This window comes from Ammospiza caudacuta, chromosome 1 (assembly GCF_027887145.1).
Source record: "Ammospiza caudacuta isolate bAmmCau1 chromosome 1, bAmmCau1.pri, whole genome shotgun sequence".
NCBI lineage: Eukaryota > Metazoa > Chordata > Aves > Passeriformes > Passerellidae > Ammospiza > Ammospiza caudacuta.
This window is the reverse complement of record NC_080593.1, coordinates 111,930,890-111,949,915: the sequence shown is the minus strand read 5'-3', so window position 1 is coordinate 111,949,915 and position 19,026 is coordinate 111,930,890. Positions and strand designations below refer to the sequence as shown.

Genomic DNA, 19,026 nt, shown 5'->3' with positions numbered 1-19,026 from the left:
CAAAAAGCACACTTAATTATTAGTATTGCCTACAACTAGACACTAATAATGAACAAAGTCTCCCTTTGCCATCAATATGCTGAGGAAGGATCCTCTAGAGAGCAATTAGGAGCAGCAAATTAACAACTCCCACACTGAATGCATTTCAGAAGATGTGTCTTTCTTCTGCATAAACTATAAGTTCCCCACGTGGTTTAAGTTCAGGTTGTAAGTTTACCAGGCTTTTGGTGAGTAAGTAACTTCCTCTAGAATTCCTTGTGTTAAGGAGACAAAGTTATCTCAGGAAAATGGGAAAGGAAAAAAAAATCCACTCCATCACTGAAAACTTAATCAATGGTCCATTTTCTCTAGCTGGTTTACATCATGAAAAGATACTGCTTGATGGTTATCTTCATGGATTGAAAATCAGCAAAGGAATGAAGGACAGGGTAAAGGTGAATGAAACTGTCACGTGGACACTACACAAATACACACATTCTTCTAACATATTGAAGATAAAGAACTGTAAGGGAAATAAGATAAATCAGATTAAGGCCAGCAGAACACGTACTGAATCTTAATCATTTTTTTCAGTATTGGAAATACTACTATGTTGAAGAAGAAACTGAAGAAAAAGGCTTTCTAAAGAAGGCTCAAGATCAGCATGTTTAAAGCAATCTCAGATTGCAAAATAAACAGCTGATCTGTCTTTTCCCTTAGAGAAAAAGACACCCAAAGTTTGCAAAACAGCACAAAAAATATGAGTGCAGCAGCAAGCAGATTTCAATGAAAGTGCTAAGGACAGGATTCAACTGGTAAAGTAAGGGCACTCAGACATCCAGTAAAAAAACCCCAAAAAGCTACTCAAGGATATATGAATGCTGATATCCTAGTGCTGTGATAAATAGTAGTTGGGGGGCGGGGGGGAAAGAACCAAAGTAAGAAAAGGATTAAATCAGCAATAAAATTTGAAGGAGGTCTATCCAAAATTAAAGCTCTGATCTAGCTGATAGTACTATCCTGACATGTAACTCTCAAAAGTGAGAAAAGAAATAATATATTGACATAATAGAGTATAACCCTTGCCATCTTGGGGCAACAAGCCAGAAGAATGTGGATTTCTAGCAAGATGTATCAGCTGATCCTAAATAAATGAGTGCAGAATAATATTTTGTATTTTGAAAAAAGTCAGAGAGGGGAAAAATGAATAAATATGAGAAAGTGGAAAAAGAACAAAAATGGATAGACACAAACTGCAACTGACAGTGCCACGATAAACAGCCTGGGTACAGAAAAGAGCGAAAGATGCAATGCTGAGAGCCAACAGGGAAAAGGCACCCTAAAGTCTTTGATTGCTATCAACTGGAGTGCATAAAAATGCTTACAGAGATTCTGCATCTATTAATAGTCCTTCCCTAAGTAGAAGGTGAAACTTGAATTTACTTATGGAATATTAGAAGATCAAATTCACTTCAGTCAGAGCAAAAATACTACTCTGTAAAGTGTGCAAGTTAGCCTGCAAGACAGATTCATTTTGCAGATAGTGAATGTGAGAACCAGCTCGGGGAAGCTTACAAATTCTGCTAGTTCAGTCAAATCAACATGGCTGAAAAGAGACACAGCCCAATCATACTGAAAGCTAGTTTAAAAACCAAAGTGAAAAAAGGTAAGAGAATCACGGAGCCGCAGCATATCCTGAGTTGAAAAGGATCCACAAGATCACCGAGTCCAGCTCTTGTCCTGGCACAGGACTGCCCCATGAACCAACACAAGGTGGAATCTACAGTAAAAGCTACCAGTCAGTGAGTAAACAATGAGGAAAAGCATTTAAGTGAGCAAAGTACATCTGCTTACATGACAGCCAAGCAGAAGAATGCAAGTGAAACAGTGCAAGCAGGGGATAGGGCAGGGAGGACCAGATTCAATACTTCAGTCAAAATGGAAATGATGTGGAATATGACATTTTGCATAACAATGTTGATGTCAGAAACCTAAGAAACCAAATGACATGTATCATCACAGACTGAGCAATTATCTGCCAAGCACCATGGTATCCAGCATTCAGCCAGCACAGCAGGACTGCTGGCTCTGCAGAATTATGAGCATCATTCTCTGTGCATGTGACAGCAATTTTTGACTGAAGAACTCCTGCACTGCTGGTAATAAACTTCTACTTCTTGTGGAAGGCCCTATACCAGGATCTTACACAGCCCCTTCCTCCATGAAAGGTTAGTCACCAACTCTTCTATTGACATGCATAATGAAAAGCCATTATGTTCTTTATCTGAAAACCTAACTAGTATTTTTTGATACTAAAAGTATCAACATCTGGACTAAACTGAAGTCTCAAAGCTCTTGACTAAGAAATTAAGCACTTTATAATAAGACAGTCTGACACATTAGAGCCTAGAATTTTCATTATATGTAAAGATAAGGTGCTGTAGAAAAAATACACTGGGGGAAAAGCATCTAGCAATGGTGCACAAAATAAAATACTAAAATGGATCTGTCCATTTCTTGCCTCATTTTCACTACATTTCCCAGTGGTCCAAGACAGCTGATTGTGAGAAGTAGTACTGTTACTACAGAAACATTTTAGTTACTCTTTAAGATAATCAATTATATGAAGGATTCCCCGTGCCCTGGATTTCTTAAGTGAAAAATATCTGACAGCAAAACTAAGACAACTTATGTAATGATGCTTCCCATTGAACAATTTTTCTGCTAAGTGTAACACATACATTTGATTGAGCACAGTGAGATAGATAGAGAACTGACTGAATCCCAGCAGGTTGTAATCAGTGGCACAGGCTGTATTTGGAGGCCCATCACTAGTGGTGTCCCCCAAGGTTCAACACTGGGCCCAATATTGTTTAACTTACTCATCAATGAATTGGATGAAGGGGTAGACGCCTCCTCAGCAAGTTCACTGACAGCACAAAGCTGGGATGAGTGGCCAATACACCAGAGCCTGTGCAGCCCTTCAGAAGGAGCCTGAGAGGTGGGAGAGATGGGCAGGGTCCTGCATCTGGGGAGGAATAACTCTGGCACCAGCACAGGCTGGGGGCTGACCTACTGGGAAGCAGCTCTGCAGAGAAGGACCTGGGTTCCTGGTGGACAATGAGCTGTCCATGAGCCAGCAACACCCTTGGGGCCAAGATGGCCATGGGTATTCTGGAAGCATTACAAAGAGCGTTCCAGCAGGTTGGGGAGGTGCTCCTGCCTCTCTGCTGTGCCCGGGTGAGGCCACAGGTGGAGTGCTGTATCCAGGTCTGGCTCCTTGGTACAAGAGAGACGTGGAGCTTCTAGAGATGGTCCAGTGGAGGGCAACAAAGATGATTGAGGGGCTGTTGCATCTCTCTTAGGAGGACAGGCTGAGGGAGCTGGGTTTTTTCAGCCTTGAGAAGAGGCAACTGAAAGGAGACCTCATCAATTTCTCTAAGTGCCCAAAGGGAGAGTGTCAAGAGGATGGGGTCAGGCTCTTCCCAGGCAATGGGCAGAAACTGAGGCACAGGAAATTCCACCTGAATGTGAGGAAGAACTTCACTATGCAGTGATTGAGCACTGGAACAGATTGCCCAGAGACTGTGGAGTCTCTCTCACTGGAAAACTGCCTGAATACAATCCTCTGCCATGTGCTCTGAGATGACCCTGTTTGAGCAGGAAGCTTGGACCAGATGAGCGACTGTGGTCCCTTCCAACATTACCACTCTGTGGTTCTGGGATATAATTAAAAACACTTAAAAATAAAAAGAAAAAAATCAGTAATTGTTAAATAGCTAGTTTATACTTTCTAATAAATTCTTAGTATTTTTAAAAACAGAGATATAATTCTAAGTATTGATGAATTAGATTTTAAAAATAATTTCTAAAAGGAAAATTCTTGGATTTTAAGAAGATGTGAATCTCCTTAAATTTTTTTTTTAAACAAATGAAGATAAACACTGAATCATTAGCTGCTGAAGAATGCCATTGCTGCATCATCATCATCAATGAAATTGTGCTGACTCACCCCAGTTGTGCACCTGGAGTGATACTATATTTAATTTTAGTCAATTAAAAGTGTTTATTTATTCTTTCCATCTTATTTCTAAAATTAAACTAGTCATTGTCACTTTCATTTGTCTCTAGCTAACATTTTTTCTATGTCATATATTCTTCTCAGGCCAATGGGACATCTCAGTAAAAAAATCAAAAACTATTTGATTTCAGTAACTCTGCAACTAGCTGAGAAAAAATAAAACAAATTAAAACATATTACAGAAATATTGCTACTGGTCTTCTATTGCTACTGGTCTTCTCAACTGTAGAAGCTGTATTTATAGTTTGCAGGAGGGAGGAATTGCCCTAATGCTATCTTTTAAAAGATAATTAAAAAATATTCACATACTTGTGTCTTAAGCTCTCTTTGGAATGAATTTTTATGGATGACTTATGACTCTTTAAAAATGCAATTGTAATGCAAGTGCAGACACACGACTATAATTCTACCCACAACTTCTTATATTGGGGAATGACTGCTCTTGATAACTGCTTTATTAAGTTTTACAGCATATGACCGTGCTATGTGAAGCATAGAATTATATTTTCATTTCCTCCTAAAAGAAAATATAAAAAAATCCTTTTATTAGCTTCAGTACTTACTTTTCACCATAAAACCTTTCAAAGAATTTTTCTTTCCAAGGTTCTGTTTTCTTTTCCTTTTCAATCTCTTGTCTGATGCGCAACTGCATTTCTGGTGTAAATTCTCCTAAAAAACAAATACTAACATATTGAATAAAAGTTGTCAAGGATTAATTTAATATGGATAATTATAAATTGTAAATACAAAGATGACATACAGTGATTTCTGATACAATCATCCAACAATGCCAAATGAAATTAATGAAAATCAAAACGGAGAGTGATATAGAAAGATTTAATTTACCATATACCATCAGTATTTCAAGGGTATATTGGCAGGGTTTAGTTGCATGCATTCATGTTTCCAAGGCTGACAGTGATGAAAATACTTGTTTTTTTTTTAACTGTCAAAATAAACTGCCACAGCAAGCTGCAAAAATGTACTCTAAATTCAAAATGGAATCAGCAATTTCTCTTTTGCTGAATTACTGGTCTATTACAGTTTCTATTCTAAAAGTACTCCTCAAATGTAGAAAAAAGAGACACTCTTCATAAAAACAATTAACCTTGGGCAGACCTGAGAGCAAGCAGAGAGTTACCTTCTGCCAGCCGCTGTTTCCACCCTTGCGCCGCGTACGCGAAGAACTCGTTATTTAGAGCGGAGCTACTGAGGCGCAAAACTCCATCGCTCCCCATCTAGAAAATAAGCCGTGGTAGCAGAAGACAGCGTCAGAAACAGCGCCAGCTAAGATCACATCAAAACACAGTTTCAATTAGGGGAAATGGGGGAAGTGTAGGCAGTGGGAAGAACACAAAATGACTACTACTAAAACAGCATTTTCATGCTAGTCGTTACTGTAAATGGGAGTGAACCAATCCAGCATCAATGTGCTCTCTTCAGTCATAAGTGTTACTGATGATAACTCAGTTTGCAACTGATTGATGTGCTTTAATCACAGCCCTGTCTTGAGACTATGTCTAGAGGCATTGTACGCAATCAAAAATCAAGATCATTATTGTACTTGTGCATCTGCCTATAATATGGTGCAAAACAAATTAATTAAATGCAATGAAGACAGTAACTTCAGTGTTTCTAAATAAACCTAATACTCGTGTTAGCTAATAAGCTGTATTGGCCAAAGAGTGGATGGCAGGCATTTCTTAACAAAAGAACTGATATAAACTCATAACTGAAACTGAGAACAGCTCTACGCATAATTTTATAGGCATCAAAAGTGAAATCTGTGAAAGAACATTAGAATTATTTGTGTTTCCTACATCTGTCAAATATGCAGTGATCAGACAACATTAAAAGTCTTATTCACAATATTTTCTACAATAATTTTTAAAAGCAATCTGACTGTTGAGCTGTCTTTTACCAAAAAACTTAGTGTATATTTTCAGGCTTGTGAGGATATTTCTGTTTCCAAAAGAATTATAATTGAAAAAAGTAATTATATGAAACAAATTAGCAGTGGGTATCACCTTTAGCATAATAAATAGACAGTACAAAAAGTAGCAAATTAAAAAGAAAGGAAACAGTAGCAGAGGTAATGTTGCTAGAACAAGCACTCTCACTATTTCACATCCTTCCAGGTAAGTAAGAGATAAATGTTTGACAACACTATTTGTAATCTAGCAGTGAAATCCAGCACATTTTCCAGCATATTAGCAGATGATTTAGCTAAGTAATATCCCCTAGTTCTCAGTGCCTGTTTCAAACAAGAGCCAGAAAGACACAGGCATACCAGAAACATTGAATGATATTTCGATGCAGTTACCTCATGGAGCTCTATATTTCACTAATAATAGAGGCCCCATTTCAAGAAGTCTTTGTTAATTTACTCATAGCCTAGCTGACATCCTGTCCCACAATTAACTCAGAGAAGTAAACCAGAAAGATGTTAAGTAGTAATCAGAGAAATAGCAATTAGCATGGACTCTGAAAAACAGGCATTGCTAAAGGCATTTGATTATAGTAAGGAAATAATATGTGTGTGGTACAGAGTTCCTCACAGGATATGAACTTACAGAACTGCTGCCTGTGCTTTCCTGCTACATGGCATTGTTTTGCCAACATGTCACAGAAGTTGGGTTTAAGTGGGTTGGATATGTAAGGTTTCTATACATCTCATGATGTGGGTTATGGAACACGTGCATATTAATTACAGGTAGGCTATGACTAATGCTGAAACTAGAGGAAAACTGAAAGATACAGTGAAACATGCAGCAGAAGGACCAAGATAATAAAACCAGTGAGGTGAGAAAGGTGATAAAGAGCGTGTACTTATTGTATAAATCAAACTACTATGACACTTTATCCTCTTCCTGCACAAATGAATTTTGCCAGAAATACTTAAATTGCACAATTAATATATTAAACAGGGATTTTTAAATACCAGTCCCTCTTGCACCTGAACAAACAAACCAGTATAGCGTCAAAACCAGCACTTACACAATTTTCTAGAAAGGTTAGATGCAATGTCACAAAGAAGAGAATCACAACTTACTAAACAAACAACGCTTTGTTCCTCTAAGAATGGTGCTGAAGCTACCTTAAGTTTCAACATAAAAGGAGATGAAATGGAAACACTCACTTGCCAATATATTTTCTACTCCAATCTTCATTAAATTCAAGATTTTTTTTCTCTAAGCCTGGAAGTGTTTTGCAAAAAATAGTCATACAGACATTAAATTCTAATAATATTTAACCACATTTAACTGCAGGCTCAAAGGTATGGGCCTTCTGAAACTCCATGGCTCAACTGATGACAAACAGTGTAGCCATATCATCAGCCACATGAAAAGATCTCATAGGAAAGTAATGATTTGTGGACAATAACTTTCTGTTAAATGAGCAAAATTATCCAATTTATTCTAAGGTCACACCTCTATTAGATTTCATGCAAAGCTGAAATGTACCACAATAGGTGGAAAGAGATTGCCACTTGTCAGCAGCAATCCACTATCAGATTGCATTAAACATAATTTGAAACTGCAGCCAAGTGTGATTGAGATATTTCACCAGACTGCATAAATGAAGAGCATTGTAAAGACTGCCAAGTTATATTACCATGTGAATACAAGAAAAACAGTATTAGCTTCATTGCAACCCTGTTGTTGTAAGGACAGGAGAAAATCAAGCTTTGCAGGAAGAGTTACCCCACCTTTTATTTTTGTTGGCTAATATACTTCAGAAAAAAAAGTGCCAAGTTTCTGGGTAAGAATTTCCTAACAAAGTTTCAAAAAGAAACTGTGAATCCCAAGCTAAATGCTAGGAAAAGGTCCAAACAAATTCAAATGTGATCTAGTTCACCTGAGAAAAAAGCACAGGCTGGAACCTCAGAACAGAAGGGAGGAAGTGTTAGCAAGGTCATGGGTAAAGGTCATTAGTTCTTGTGGACCAGAAAAAATGCCAAGTAGTAAGTATCTGTAAAAGAAAAAAAGGAAGGGGAAACAAACTCCCAAAAGAATAGCAAAAAGGGAGAATTATGTTGATTACCTAAGAGAAATTATTATAGGTCAACTAACAATAGAATAACAATCCATTTGTGAACTGTATAAAAAACCAGATGCACACTTTGCTGACCACTTTAGGCATGAACAGCAGCAGCTTACAAATATTGGGGCACTATGTCCACAAGACTGAAAAGATGATGTGTAAGATGCTTAGGTTAAGAAATGTAAGAACAACAAACTCAACATGAGGTCACTGACTGACTGCATGGTAGTCATTGCCTCTGACTAACTGGCAGAGAAGGGCCTTTCCAGAGACCTGTGTTCACAGGTCTACATAATTCATGGAAGATTTATGTAGCTAGAAGAACCAAAATCTAAACACAGGAACATCTAATGATACAGAACGTGGAAACGCACAAATTAATTAGAGGAGAAGATTACAATGATCTATTTTAACATGACATGAAAGAATCAGGCTTAAATATTGTAGAGAGTATGAAAGTAGATATCATTATCTAGACTTGGTACACATATGGACACTAATATCAAAAATTGAAGAAATAAAGAGTTGTGCAGCCCCAGTTCACCCAACTTGCTTAGGAATTTGAGATCAAAGAAAATATTTGCTGAGAACGGAACAGGAAGGATTTATTCAACCAGAAAAAGCTCAAAGAGAAAAGGATGAGGACAAAAATGTTAAAGAAACTCATAATGGTCAAAGAGATAAAGCAAATGAAACAGAAATTTTGGAAATGTTATAGAAAGAATAAAGTACTATGCAGACAGCAGATACCGCCACCCAAACTAAGTTAACAAAAAGTTCAATAATTTAGCCATTTTCAGTTCATTTAAAGATTTCTACACAGTGAAAAACAGTTTGAACAAGTTGGAACAGACAAAACCCAAGTAATTTTATGTCTAGTTGTTTTGAAGAAGTCCCTCAGAAACAACAAAACTAAAAAAGATTTTGAAGGACTAAGAGGTCATCCTTTTATAATGTTAGCTAACAACCTCCACTGAAATATTTTCATACTTCACTTGGAGAATGCATTTTCACCTGAATCAAACAAGTTAAAGTGGAAATTTTGAAACCATGGAGTGTATTCACTTCTCTAAGCCCTGATGATAGAGACAGCACGATTAACCACCAGCTTTAAATTAGAATTTGGAGAAACAATAAAGCAGTTCTTAAATACACTGTTAATTTTTATGGTATTTAAAAAATGCTGTCCAACAGAGACAGTGTGTTAATGAGCTGGAACAACAAACATTTCTTGGAAAATTCATGTTTCATTCTGTTGGGCTTTAAATTTCTGGGTTTTTCTGATTAAGCACAATGCTAGTATTATGTTTTCTAATTAATACGTTCATGCTGAATTCACAATGGCTTTTGAAAGTTCCTCATTTTATTGAAAGCAAACAAAAAACCACCCAACCCCAAAACATATCTTTTAAAACCCAGCATCAATTTGCATTACAAAGCAGATGTCAAACACTCTTATCAGAACAAACTGAGTAACCTTTCTAGAACAACTACTTCAATTATTTTCCTCCAAGTTCCACTGAAAATTCTCTTCTGAAGATAAGGCAGGGGTTGTTTTTTTTAGCTCAACCCGAAGATGCACATTGGTGTTTAGTAAGTATACAGCAATTACTGCATAAGTGTATACTGGTAGGTTATCTGATTTTGGCTAGAAAGACAAGGAATTAGTCAATCTATTGTTTCTATATCTCTTTCAAATGACTCAAGATTCTCCTAATGTATTTATAAAATTTCCAATGATCCACTGTATACAGTTCTTGTGTAGTATACCATGTTTCTTACATGGAAGCTTATGTGTCAATATCATGCCATTTGACTAGAATCAGAAAATAGTTTGAGTTGGAAGGAACCTTTTAGAGGTCATCTAGTCCAACCTCTGCAATAAGCAGGGACACAGTGAACTATCAGAGGGACACATTCACCATCAGGTGTCTCAGAGACTCATCCAAACTGACTCTGAAAGTTTCCAGCATGAGGCACCTACCACCTCCAGGAACAACCTCTTCCAGGTTTCTTCATAAAAACCTTTCTTCTTTATATCTAATCTGAATCAACCCTCCTCCAGTTTAAAACCATTACCCCTCAGTCCCACAGCAACAGGCTCTGCAAAAAAGTTTTCCCCCATCTTTTTCACAGGCCCAGTCATCCCAATTCTCTCAGCCTTACAACAAATATACCAAAGAAAACCAAAACTAACCAACCAAAAATACAAATACAAAAGCAATCAAAAAATCAGCAAAGGAAGTGAAGATTCATCTAAATGAGGGGTCCAGTACCACTCATTTTTTATACCCTTTCTAAAAATTGCTACTAACTCTATATTTTATCTGGGGGAACAATCCCATAATTCACATACTTTCCCAAAGGTATCTACAAAAGATGGAAGATATGAGAAAATACATTTTGATTCTTTTGCATTAAAGATTCTAAAATATTACAAATGAAAAATTTAGGAGCATTTATATCACACACAGGAAACATAACATTTTATTTATGTGTGCAAAGAGACACCACTGCTGTTTTGTAACATGAATTTGTAACAAATTTGATTCTCTAGCACTGGGCACCAGCATTTCACTAACCTGTGATTATTGTGCAGTGCAGATGGAGCATCTGAAGATACAGCAATTTTAGTGACTGACATTCTGTCTGAAGGCAGACATGTTGCAGAGCTTTATGCTCAAGTATTGACTTGACCTACATCTGAAATGAGGGAATGAGGACAACAGAGACTGTGTGATGAGCCTCAGGAAGGTGTTGGTAGGTATGACATGTGCAAAAACTACAATTTTCACTGTTTATGATGTCCCACCACCTTTACCTTAAGAATATATCCAGACATCAGACTGAGTGGATCAGAAGTGACAAGGAGGCTGTAGGATTCCTCAGAACCTAGGGATCTGTTGATATTTTTATCAGCAGTGATAGACATATACTGATAATGAAGTGGTGGTTTAATAGATGCTAAAGGCAGAATGGCTTTGTCATCTTCAACACATGGTGATGCCCCAAGAAAGTTTGGCGATATGGAAATAGGTAAACAGTGATTTCAAACATCCCTTGTGGAGAAAAGGAACATGCTCTATAGACAGACCTGCTTGATTCTTCAGAATTTGGCTATATTTATATACACAACCCAATATGATGGGGCAAATCAAATTCAAATAAATCCTGTTCTGTTATCCACTACCAAAATAAATTTATTTATAAAACAGGGGGTTAAAGAAGAGGATAATGTGATGGAAGTGGTACATTCATTTCAGTCTTTGATGGTTGAACACTAGTGCAAGAACTGCAAATGGTATGTAGGAGGACTTGGAAGATTTAGCAGACAATTGACATTTTTGACTTAAGTGGCAAAATGATTATCTGATAATTCATGACTGATAGTAATATAAAAGATTAGGCTTGTTTGTGAAAAAGAAGAAAAGAAGGAAATGACAAAAGAATTTTAAAAATATGATTTAAGTAGGCATTCTTCCTTAAATGCAGAATTAGTTGGAAGAATCCTGAAGAACATGGTGCTAGTGAAAAAGGAGTTAAAAAAAAAACTGACACAGTTCTTTAAATAAACAATGCTGACCACATGGAGTGCAAAGCCTCCTGCAAAGGAGTAATGGGGATTGTACAATAAGACCACATTGTCTTAGTTAGGATCTCACTGTTGATCTCACAGCATGTAGAGAATGGAAACGAGGTCAACTTACTAAGGAAGAATACCACAGCAGAACATGGTATAATGGGCCAAAATTAGACACAGTTGGAAAGGGACACATCAAACTCCAGAAGAAATAATTGCGTAAGTACATTAAAGGCAAGAAGAGGATGAAAGAAAAAGTACACTGTGCAACACTGGGGAATACTAGAGGAATACAGAGACAAAGCTAATGTTAAAACTTCCTCTTTCTTTGTATGAACCTTCACCACAAATCTAATGGGTTGAGGTGTTTAATACAATTAATACCAGCAACAAAAAGCAAAAGAGTCAGAACTGATCTTGAACAGGCAAGGAGCTCAACAAATATTACTTAAATGCATTCAAATGATGTGGGCTTGATAGTGTAGCCTGTTAAATGTCCAGATAGGAATCTACTTCAGAACTGTTAAAAGACAAATTTTGAAGAAATGATGAGTACAAATACAAACTTATACATGCTAGTTATACATATATAGCATATATGCATCACCTCTGTCTAAAGAAGGGAATAGGAAGAGATGAGGACTTACAGACTTAGCCAGCTTCAGAACTCCATGGCCTATGAACAGACCATCCATTATTTTTTGTGATACTCTAGGCTGCCCTAAGATACTGATGTGGACACATTCTGAGCAGACACAACCCAGAATCTATGGCACTTTAAACATTTTAAAGAAGTTAGGTGTTAGCCTCTCAGCTGACCCAAGAAACCTGTGTTTAAATACCTTGCTTCTTCCCTCTGTCTTCATGCTTTGGAAAATATGTGCAATGGTTAAAGCACAAGATAGAATCATTGGATCACTTAGGTTGGAAAAGACCTGTAACACCATTGAGTCCAACCATTAGCCCAGCACTGCCAAGCCCACCACTAACCCATGTAAATATCACACCATACACAACTGCCTGAAAATTAAACAAGAGTTGAGCTACAGCCAATGTAGATTTGTCAAGAGAAGGTTACCTCAGATCAGTCTATTATCTCTCTGACAGAATAAATGGCCTTGTGATAGAAGAGAAGCTGCACAAGTTGTGTATCTTGATCATAACAATGCAGTGTTGCTTAACATTTTCTCAAGCAATGTCAGGATATATAAATTGCAATTAGGTCACCAAAGAACTACTCAGAACTCTACTTAGGGAACTATTGTTTATTTATTATCAACTGGGAGTCTGTGTATTCAGAGGCATGAAAAAAGATGGAAGTAATTTGAAAATACTATCAGTCAGAGAGCATGTACAGAGAGCATCAGAATTCTTTTGATGGTTTTGTGAATTACTTTGGAAACAACAGGGATAAGCAGGGCATTGCAATAGTGGCAAATGCAAAGTTTGACACTTGTATAACACAGAACTAGAGAAATGCAAAATGAGGAAATTAAGTGTCTATGCAATGGTTCTTTAAAAGAGTACTTGTATTGATGAATTGTTCACAAACTGAATATAAGTCGATCTTGCAACTGCAAAGAAGGTGAGCACAACTCTAAGTTAGAAACAGGAGTACTGTGCAAAAGCAGAGAAATTAGTTTTGCTTTCCTTGGTGTTACCAGCTGAGCTGCAGCAATACATTAAATTCTGACTGATGCAACTCAGAAACCATACAAAATGCAAAGGAGATAAATGAGGCTAAGAACAGACTTAAGGCCCTAGGTCTACAAAGACTGCATTATTATGGGCTTTTTCTCAAGAAAAAGAAACAGGAACACAGCAATCTCCACACGCTACATGTACATGCCAAAAAGAGCAAAGAGTATCAGTCAGAATTACAACAAGAGAGATTCAGATCAGACCCTGAGGAAAAAGCTTTCTATCAGTGAAAACAATGAAGCACTAGATTTCCTTGGGAGAGGCTGTGAATTATCCACCACTGAACAGTCAGAAAAAGTTTTAGCCAATATAAAAGAAAATCAGATGTTGATTTTGCCTTAGTGTAAAGAAGATGAGATAAATTTTCCTTTTTTGCCATGTTTTCTATGTCAAGATGGTGTAACAAATTGCCATCTATTACAATATCATTTAAAAAAACCTAAAAGTGTTCTTGCAGATACTTAACTTCTGACCAGTTGTCAACCTCCAATTTCAAAGAAAGGTGCTCAAGAGTCAGTTCTTGTATTCTAGCTTCCAGGCTTCTAACCTCTTCATGCCCTTCCAGTGAGTCACTCTATGCAGTCTAACATAACAGCCCATGATTTGTATCTGAAAGAGCCCCTCACTTGGACAGAGTGACCTTTGGAAGCACTGTGATCTCATAAGACAATGGCTTAGCTTGCCTGCATACAATTAAAACCTTAGACTACACTCAGTTTCTGGAATCATCATTCTCAAACACAAACTCATTGTATCTGTTACCAGTTATGCTTCATGATGGCTGGAAGGACCCTTACTTATTCATCAACAACTTTTTTACTAGCAGTTGATAGCTTGAGCCATGTTAAAAGTCAAGGTAGATACCTTCTCCCTTGAGGCTGAGTGTGACAACCCTGTGGAGGAGATTTCTCATTAAGCCCAAAAGACAGAAATTCTCATTGGGAAATACTGAATGGCTGCAGAGACTAGTATTACAAGGCCATATACTTTGTCCATACTGATATTTTAGCATGAGGTACTACAAAGTAAAACCGAACTTATTACTATGTGTGCTCCTGTTAGTCTCTGGACTGCTCATGTTCTGACTGACACATTCTTCAGAAACTAACAAGATCTGCTTGCACTTATAAAAGCCTAAATTCTTTACAAGAATACAAAACAATCATTATCCTGTTCACTACTTTGGCTAGTGACCTGGGAACCAATTATGTCAAGGAGTTATTCACAGCTAGAGCTCTCCTTGTTAAATAATACAGGGCAATTATAAAACTTAACTTCTATCCATCTGCAAAATACTTTAAAGTGAACTTGCATGTATTTCTAGTAAGAAAATAATTGAGTAGCTTTCTCCATTTCATATAGAATACTGCTGACTGTTCAAGTATGCCATTACCTATCTAAAAGTCATTTTTCCACTTAAACAACTACTATTCAAAAGAGATTGTGATAAATGGGACCAAACTAAAAGGATGCTCTAACAGTTGGCAAGTCTATAATAGAGAATGAGTGTGAATACACTTGGGTCAAAAGGAAAAGCAGCTGTAGCTGTCACAAAAAATATGCAAGTTCTGTTAAACAATGGCTGCATTTCTGATGGTAATGTTTCTGCTACACTACTCAGCGCTAAGCAAAGATGTTGTATTTTTCAGCATTTAGTCATATCTGAGTGGTACCATATGGTAACAAATATCAGATCAAAGCAGAGGTTGAACTAACCTTGATAATTGTAAGGAACAGATCATGTAGATAAAGCATGTGAAAGACCACATAATAGCCAGTTACTAGGAAAGCTGTCAAATAAAAGTTTTTTATTTCTATTTAGTTTAGCTGGCATAAGACTGAAAAAGGAAATTTTAACGTCCATAAATATTTCAGTCTCTTTGATATAACTGTGGCTACTACTCATATATGTGCATCCATCATCTTCTATTTATATCAGTTGAACTGTGGCAGCAATCAATACTAACTTTTAGTATGCAAAACACTTCATGGGTTAGTTGTCTATTGTATGAAATACAGCAATTGATTGTATTACATTTGATGCTTTTCAGTTTTAATTTTGTTCTAGTAGATTAAAAAGCTCATGTCCAGTAATTTTTCTTGAGACATTTTTATGGCTCATGCAAATTTTAATGCCCTCCTCTGGGTTCTTTCCACAGCTTCTGAACTAAACCAGCCAGGCTTAATATTGAAGATGATGACTTAATAGTATTTATTTGATGAAAAGGGTATTTCATTTAGTGCAGCCTCCCTGGTGTTGTTGTTGCTTAAAGGTTGACTGAACAGATGTTTCTGCTGAGCTGCCCATAATCATGACCATATTTTCTTTTCAAATTTGATTTAGAAACTAGAAATGGAATAACCCACCTAATTTCCAGTACCAAACAGCAAATCCTACAATAAATCAAAGAATGGTTTGATTGGAAGGGACCTTAAAAGATCATCAAGTTCCAACCTCCTGCCATGGCCTGGGACACCTTCCACTAGGCCAGGTTGCACAAAACCACATCCAAAGGCAGTACCTGAACATGATAGATAACCTATCAAGTTAAGGCACAAAGTTTTCATTCATCTGCCAGACCTGAGAGAATGACACTGAAAGTATTAACATGGTTGTTATTATTGAACTATATAATAGCACACTTCAGATGGAAATAAAAATCAATTAATTTTTAGTATGTCTGAGGATGGGGAACTCACAACCTCTTTAGGCAGCCAATGCCCTTACAAAAAAAAAGTTTTACTTCATGTCCATATGAAAGCTCCTGCCTTTTGGTTTGTACCTATTGCCTCTGCTAGGGCCATACCCTTTTATACACACTGATAAAAATGCTCCTGGCCCTTCTCTTATCTAGGCAAAGTCCTAGAACTGGACAAGGTACACTAGGTGTGGCCTTCTGAGTGCTGAGTTAGATGGGATGGTCTGTTAAACTCACATCACAAAGGCATTCATGCCACTGAGTGGAATTCATGCCTCTTCTCTGACCCTGACCCCTAAAATCTGAACCAGACTGTCATCCAGCCTATAGAAGAGGTCTACACACATGCTGATCCCCTTGAGGGCAACAACCACTCCCCTTTTCTTCTCTGCCTGTCTTTTGTTTCAAGAGAAGCAAAAGCTTGTCAAGAGTTCTGATATACATAAAAAAAAGGAAAGAGAAACATGCAGAGAAAGGCACAGTGTAATCCTGGAGAGAAGCAAAAAAAGGATGGGAACGAATAGCTAAGGAGTCAGTAATCACCAAGTTTAGTACAAAACATTGATGACTTCAGGTCTTGAGGACATAGATGGTAGGCATGTGAAAGAAGTAATCCAGCTGAAGACACAGAACATAAAAAAAAAATAGACAAGCCTTGCAAAAACCCACAGACACAATAGGACAGCAATTGTTTCTTTGCCTGAAGATAAGGAACACTCAGCAGCTCATCTCAAACAGAAAAATGCACACATTTACACAGTGCCATGGCTGATGAAAAATCTATCCTTTCTTTAACCAGGTGCCATGTATTTACAACCAAGAGAGGAGGAGTTTCTGAGTAAGAAGTATATGAACAGGAATATAAAGGAAATACTTCTGACAAGATGCAATTACCAGGGCCTTTCTGCTGTTGTGACCACAAAACATCCACAGTAACACTGAGAGATACATGACTGGTAAGAGATACACCCAACACTATATACATACATAAATACAGCACACAGAAATACATGGTCTGACTCAAGAGCTGCTGAAAGAACAGCAAAGTCAGCCACCACAAATTCAGGTCTGGGGAGGTGACATGGATAGGTACCAACTCATTCCATGGCTCTCTCAGCAATTCTGATGTACCTCAGCTTGGGTATTCATGTTCACTCTGCATAAGTTCTCTTCCATGGGTCTCACCTCCTCACAGTAAAGGGTAACATGACCCAGATTATGGCTCATTTTCTTTAGTTCTGATTATGAAGTTATCAATTCTTATAAGAAAAGCTCTTTGTCATTTCTACCTGATCACTGACATAACATGAACAGTCTGCCTTCAAATACAAAATGAAAAGACAGATTTTTAAGACAGATGGTGAAAGCGATTCTGAGTATTACTTTAGTCATATAAAAATAACCAGATTAAACTGAGAAATAAAACATCAAAGGATGAAAAAGAAAATATCTACTACTACAGGAATAATTGCTTCAGACATGGGAAGAAAAGCGAGAAGCATCTTTGAGAGAAGGAAACAAAGACCTTTTCCATCTTCACTAAAGTGGGAAATATGCGGAGTAAAACTGAAGAATTGCAAACATATGTTTTCAAAATGAAATGTGACTTGTTAATTTAGACCTTGTCTAAATCAAGAAGACAAGTGGGATAGCTATATTCATTCCAATACGCAGTAGTGTCAAAAAAGACAATAGAATCCAATCTGTTTGAGCTCAGATGCAAGAAATTAGATGAAGAATTTTAGGCGAGTAATAAATCTGGCAAAATGAAAAGATAAGGCATGTTTTAAAATGAAGCAAAATCCATGCAAAATAGAAAAAAAAACCCAAGAGCATGCAGCAAATAGTACCATGTCACTGCATTTAAATTCTAGAAGTAACAATTAAAACCCCTAATACAAAGTTCACCTAATTAGTGAACCCAAGCATGTCAGAACACACAGAAAAAACCAAGTATTTATAAAGGTACTAGAAAAGGCACATAAGCCTGGGGGAAAATAGGCAGAAAAGCATATATGGATTGTGACCAAGGCAAGCATGTATGGAACTTGTTTAAGGAAAGATGACTAGAGACTCTGAGAAACTGAAACATTATTGAATTATCCAAGAATGTTCACATTTTGTGGAGAGTACAGGAAAAGGGATATAAACAACCAGAGTCTATTCACTTAGCCTTTAATAATAAAATTATAGACATATACCTTTGAGAAGCAGAAGGTGAGGGGAAGTTACATGTAAGCATCTAAAATTAGTCTGTCATTTTTGATGACTGTCAAAAATGAAAATCCTGCATCCAATCTCTTTTCTCTAGGCACTAGAAAACACTGCTTTTCTATGCAAAAAAATGGCTGCATGTCCTTAACACAAGAGAGAACTAAATGAAATCTGAGATTAAATAATTCAAAGGATAGTAATGTTCTGAAATAATAAGAAAAAAAGTCTCAACTTTTTTTTTATGCTTTTGTACTTAAGCCAAACAAATATATTGGAAAAGGGTGAGGGGAGGGAAAGGCGAGGGGAGAAGCAGAGAGAGAGGGTGGGAGTAAGGGAGAAGAGGAGGAGAGCGCTGCAGAAGCACGGATGGATCACTTCTGCTTGCTCTTCCTTTTGCTGCACCTGCATCCAACATCCTGCTTCAAGTCCTTGAATGTCTTCAGATTCAGAATGGAAAGGAATGTTCAGTTCTCCATCTAATTCCTGTGCAGCCCTACAGTGGCAACACTGGAGGCACTGCAGACCGACTCGCCACTCATGAGTGCTTTGCAAGGGAGGCGCAGTTGGAACACACTGCACGCTGCAGTGCTGCAGAGCACCCTCAACAGCTACATGACTTGCAGCATACCAGTCTCTTGTGTCCACATACATTACCACTTATGTCCACACGTTAGTTATGCTCTCATAACACAGCTCCTAGAACAGTCTTTTAAAAAGGCACTTATGTG

General features: G+C 37.3%; 1 protein-coding gene across 1 annotated transcript in view; it reads right to left on the bottom strand.

The window, feature by feature from the left end:
* The window catches only part of ASXL3 (ASXL transcriptional regulator 3), a 96,008-nt gene that overhangs the window by 9,192 nt on the left and 67,790 nt on the right, over positions 1-19,026 (bottom strand). Inside the window, exons 8-9 of the mRNA XM_058817842.1 lie at positions 5,202-5,298; positions 4,624-4,729 (exon numbers count right to left, since the gene is read on the bottom strand). Of these exons, the coding sequence (XP_058673825.1) occupies positions 4,624-4,729; positions 5,202-5,298 (203 nt within the window). The remainder of the gene's footprint in view (positions 1-4,623; positions 4,730-5,201; positions 5,299-19,026) is intronic.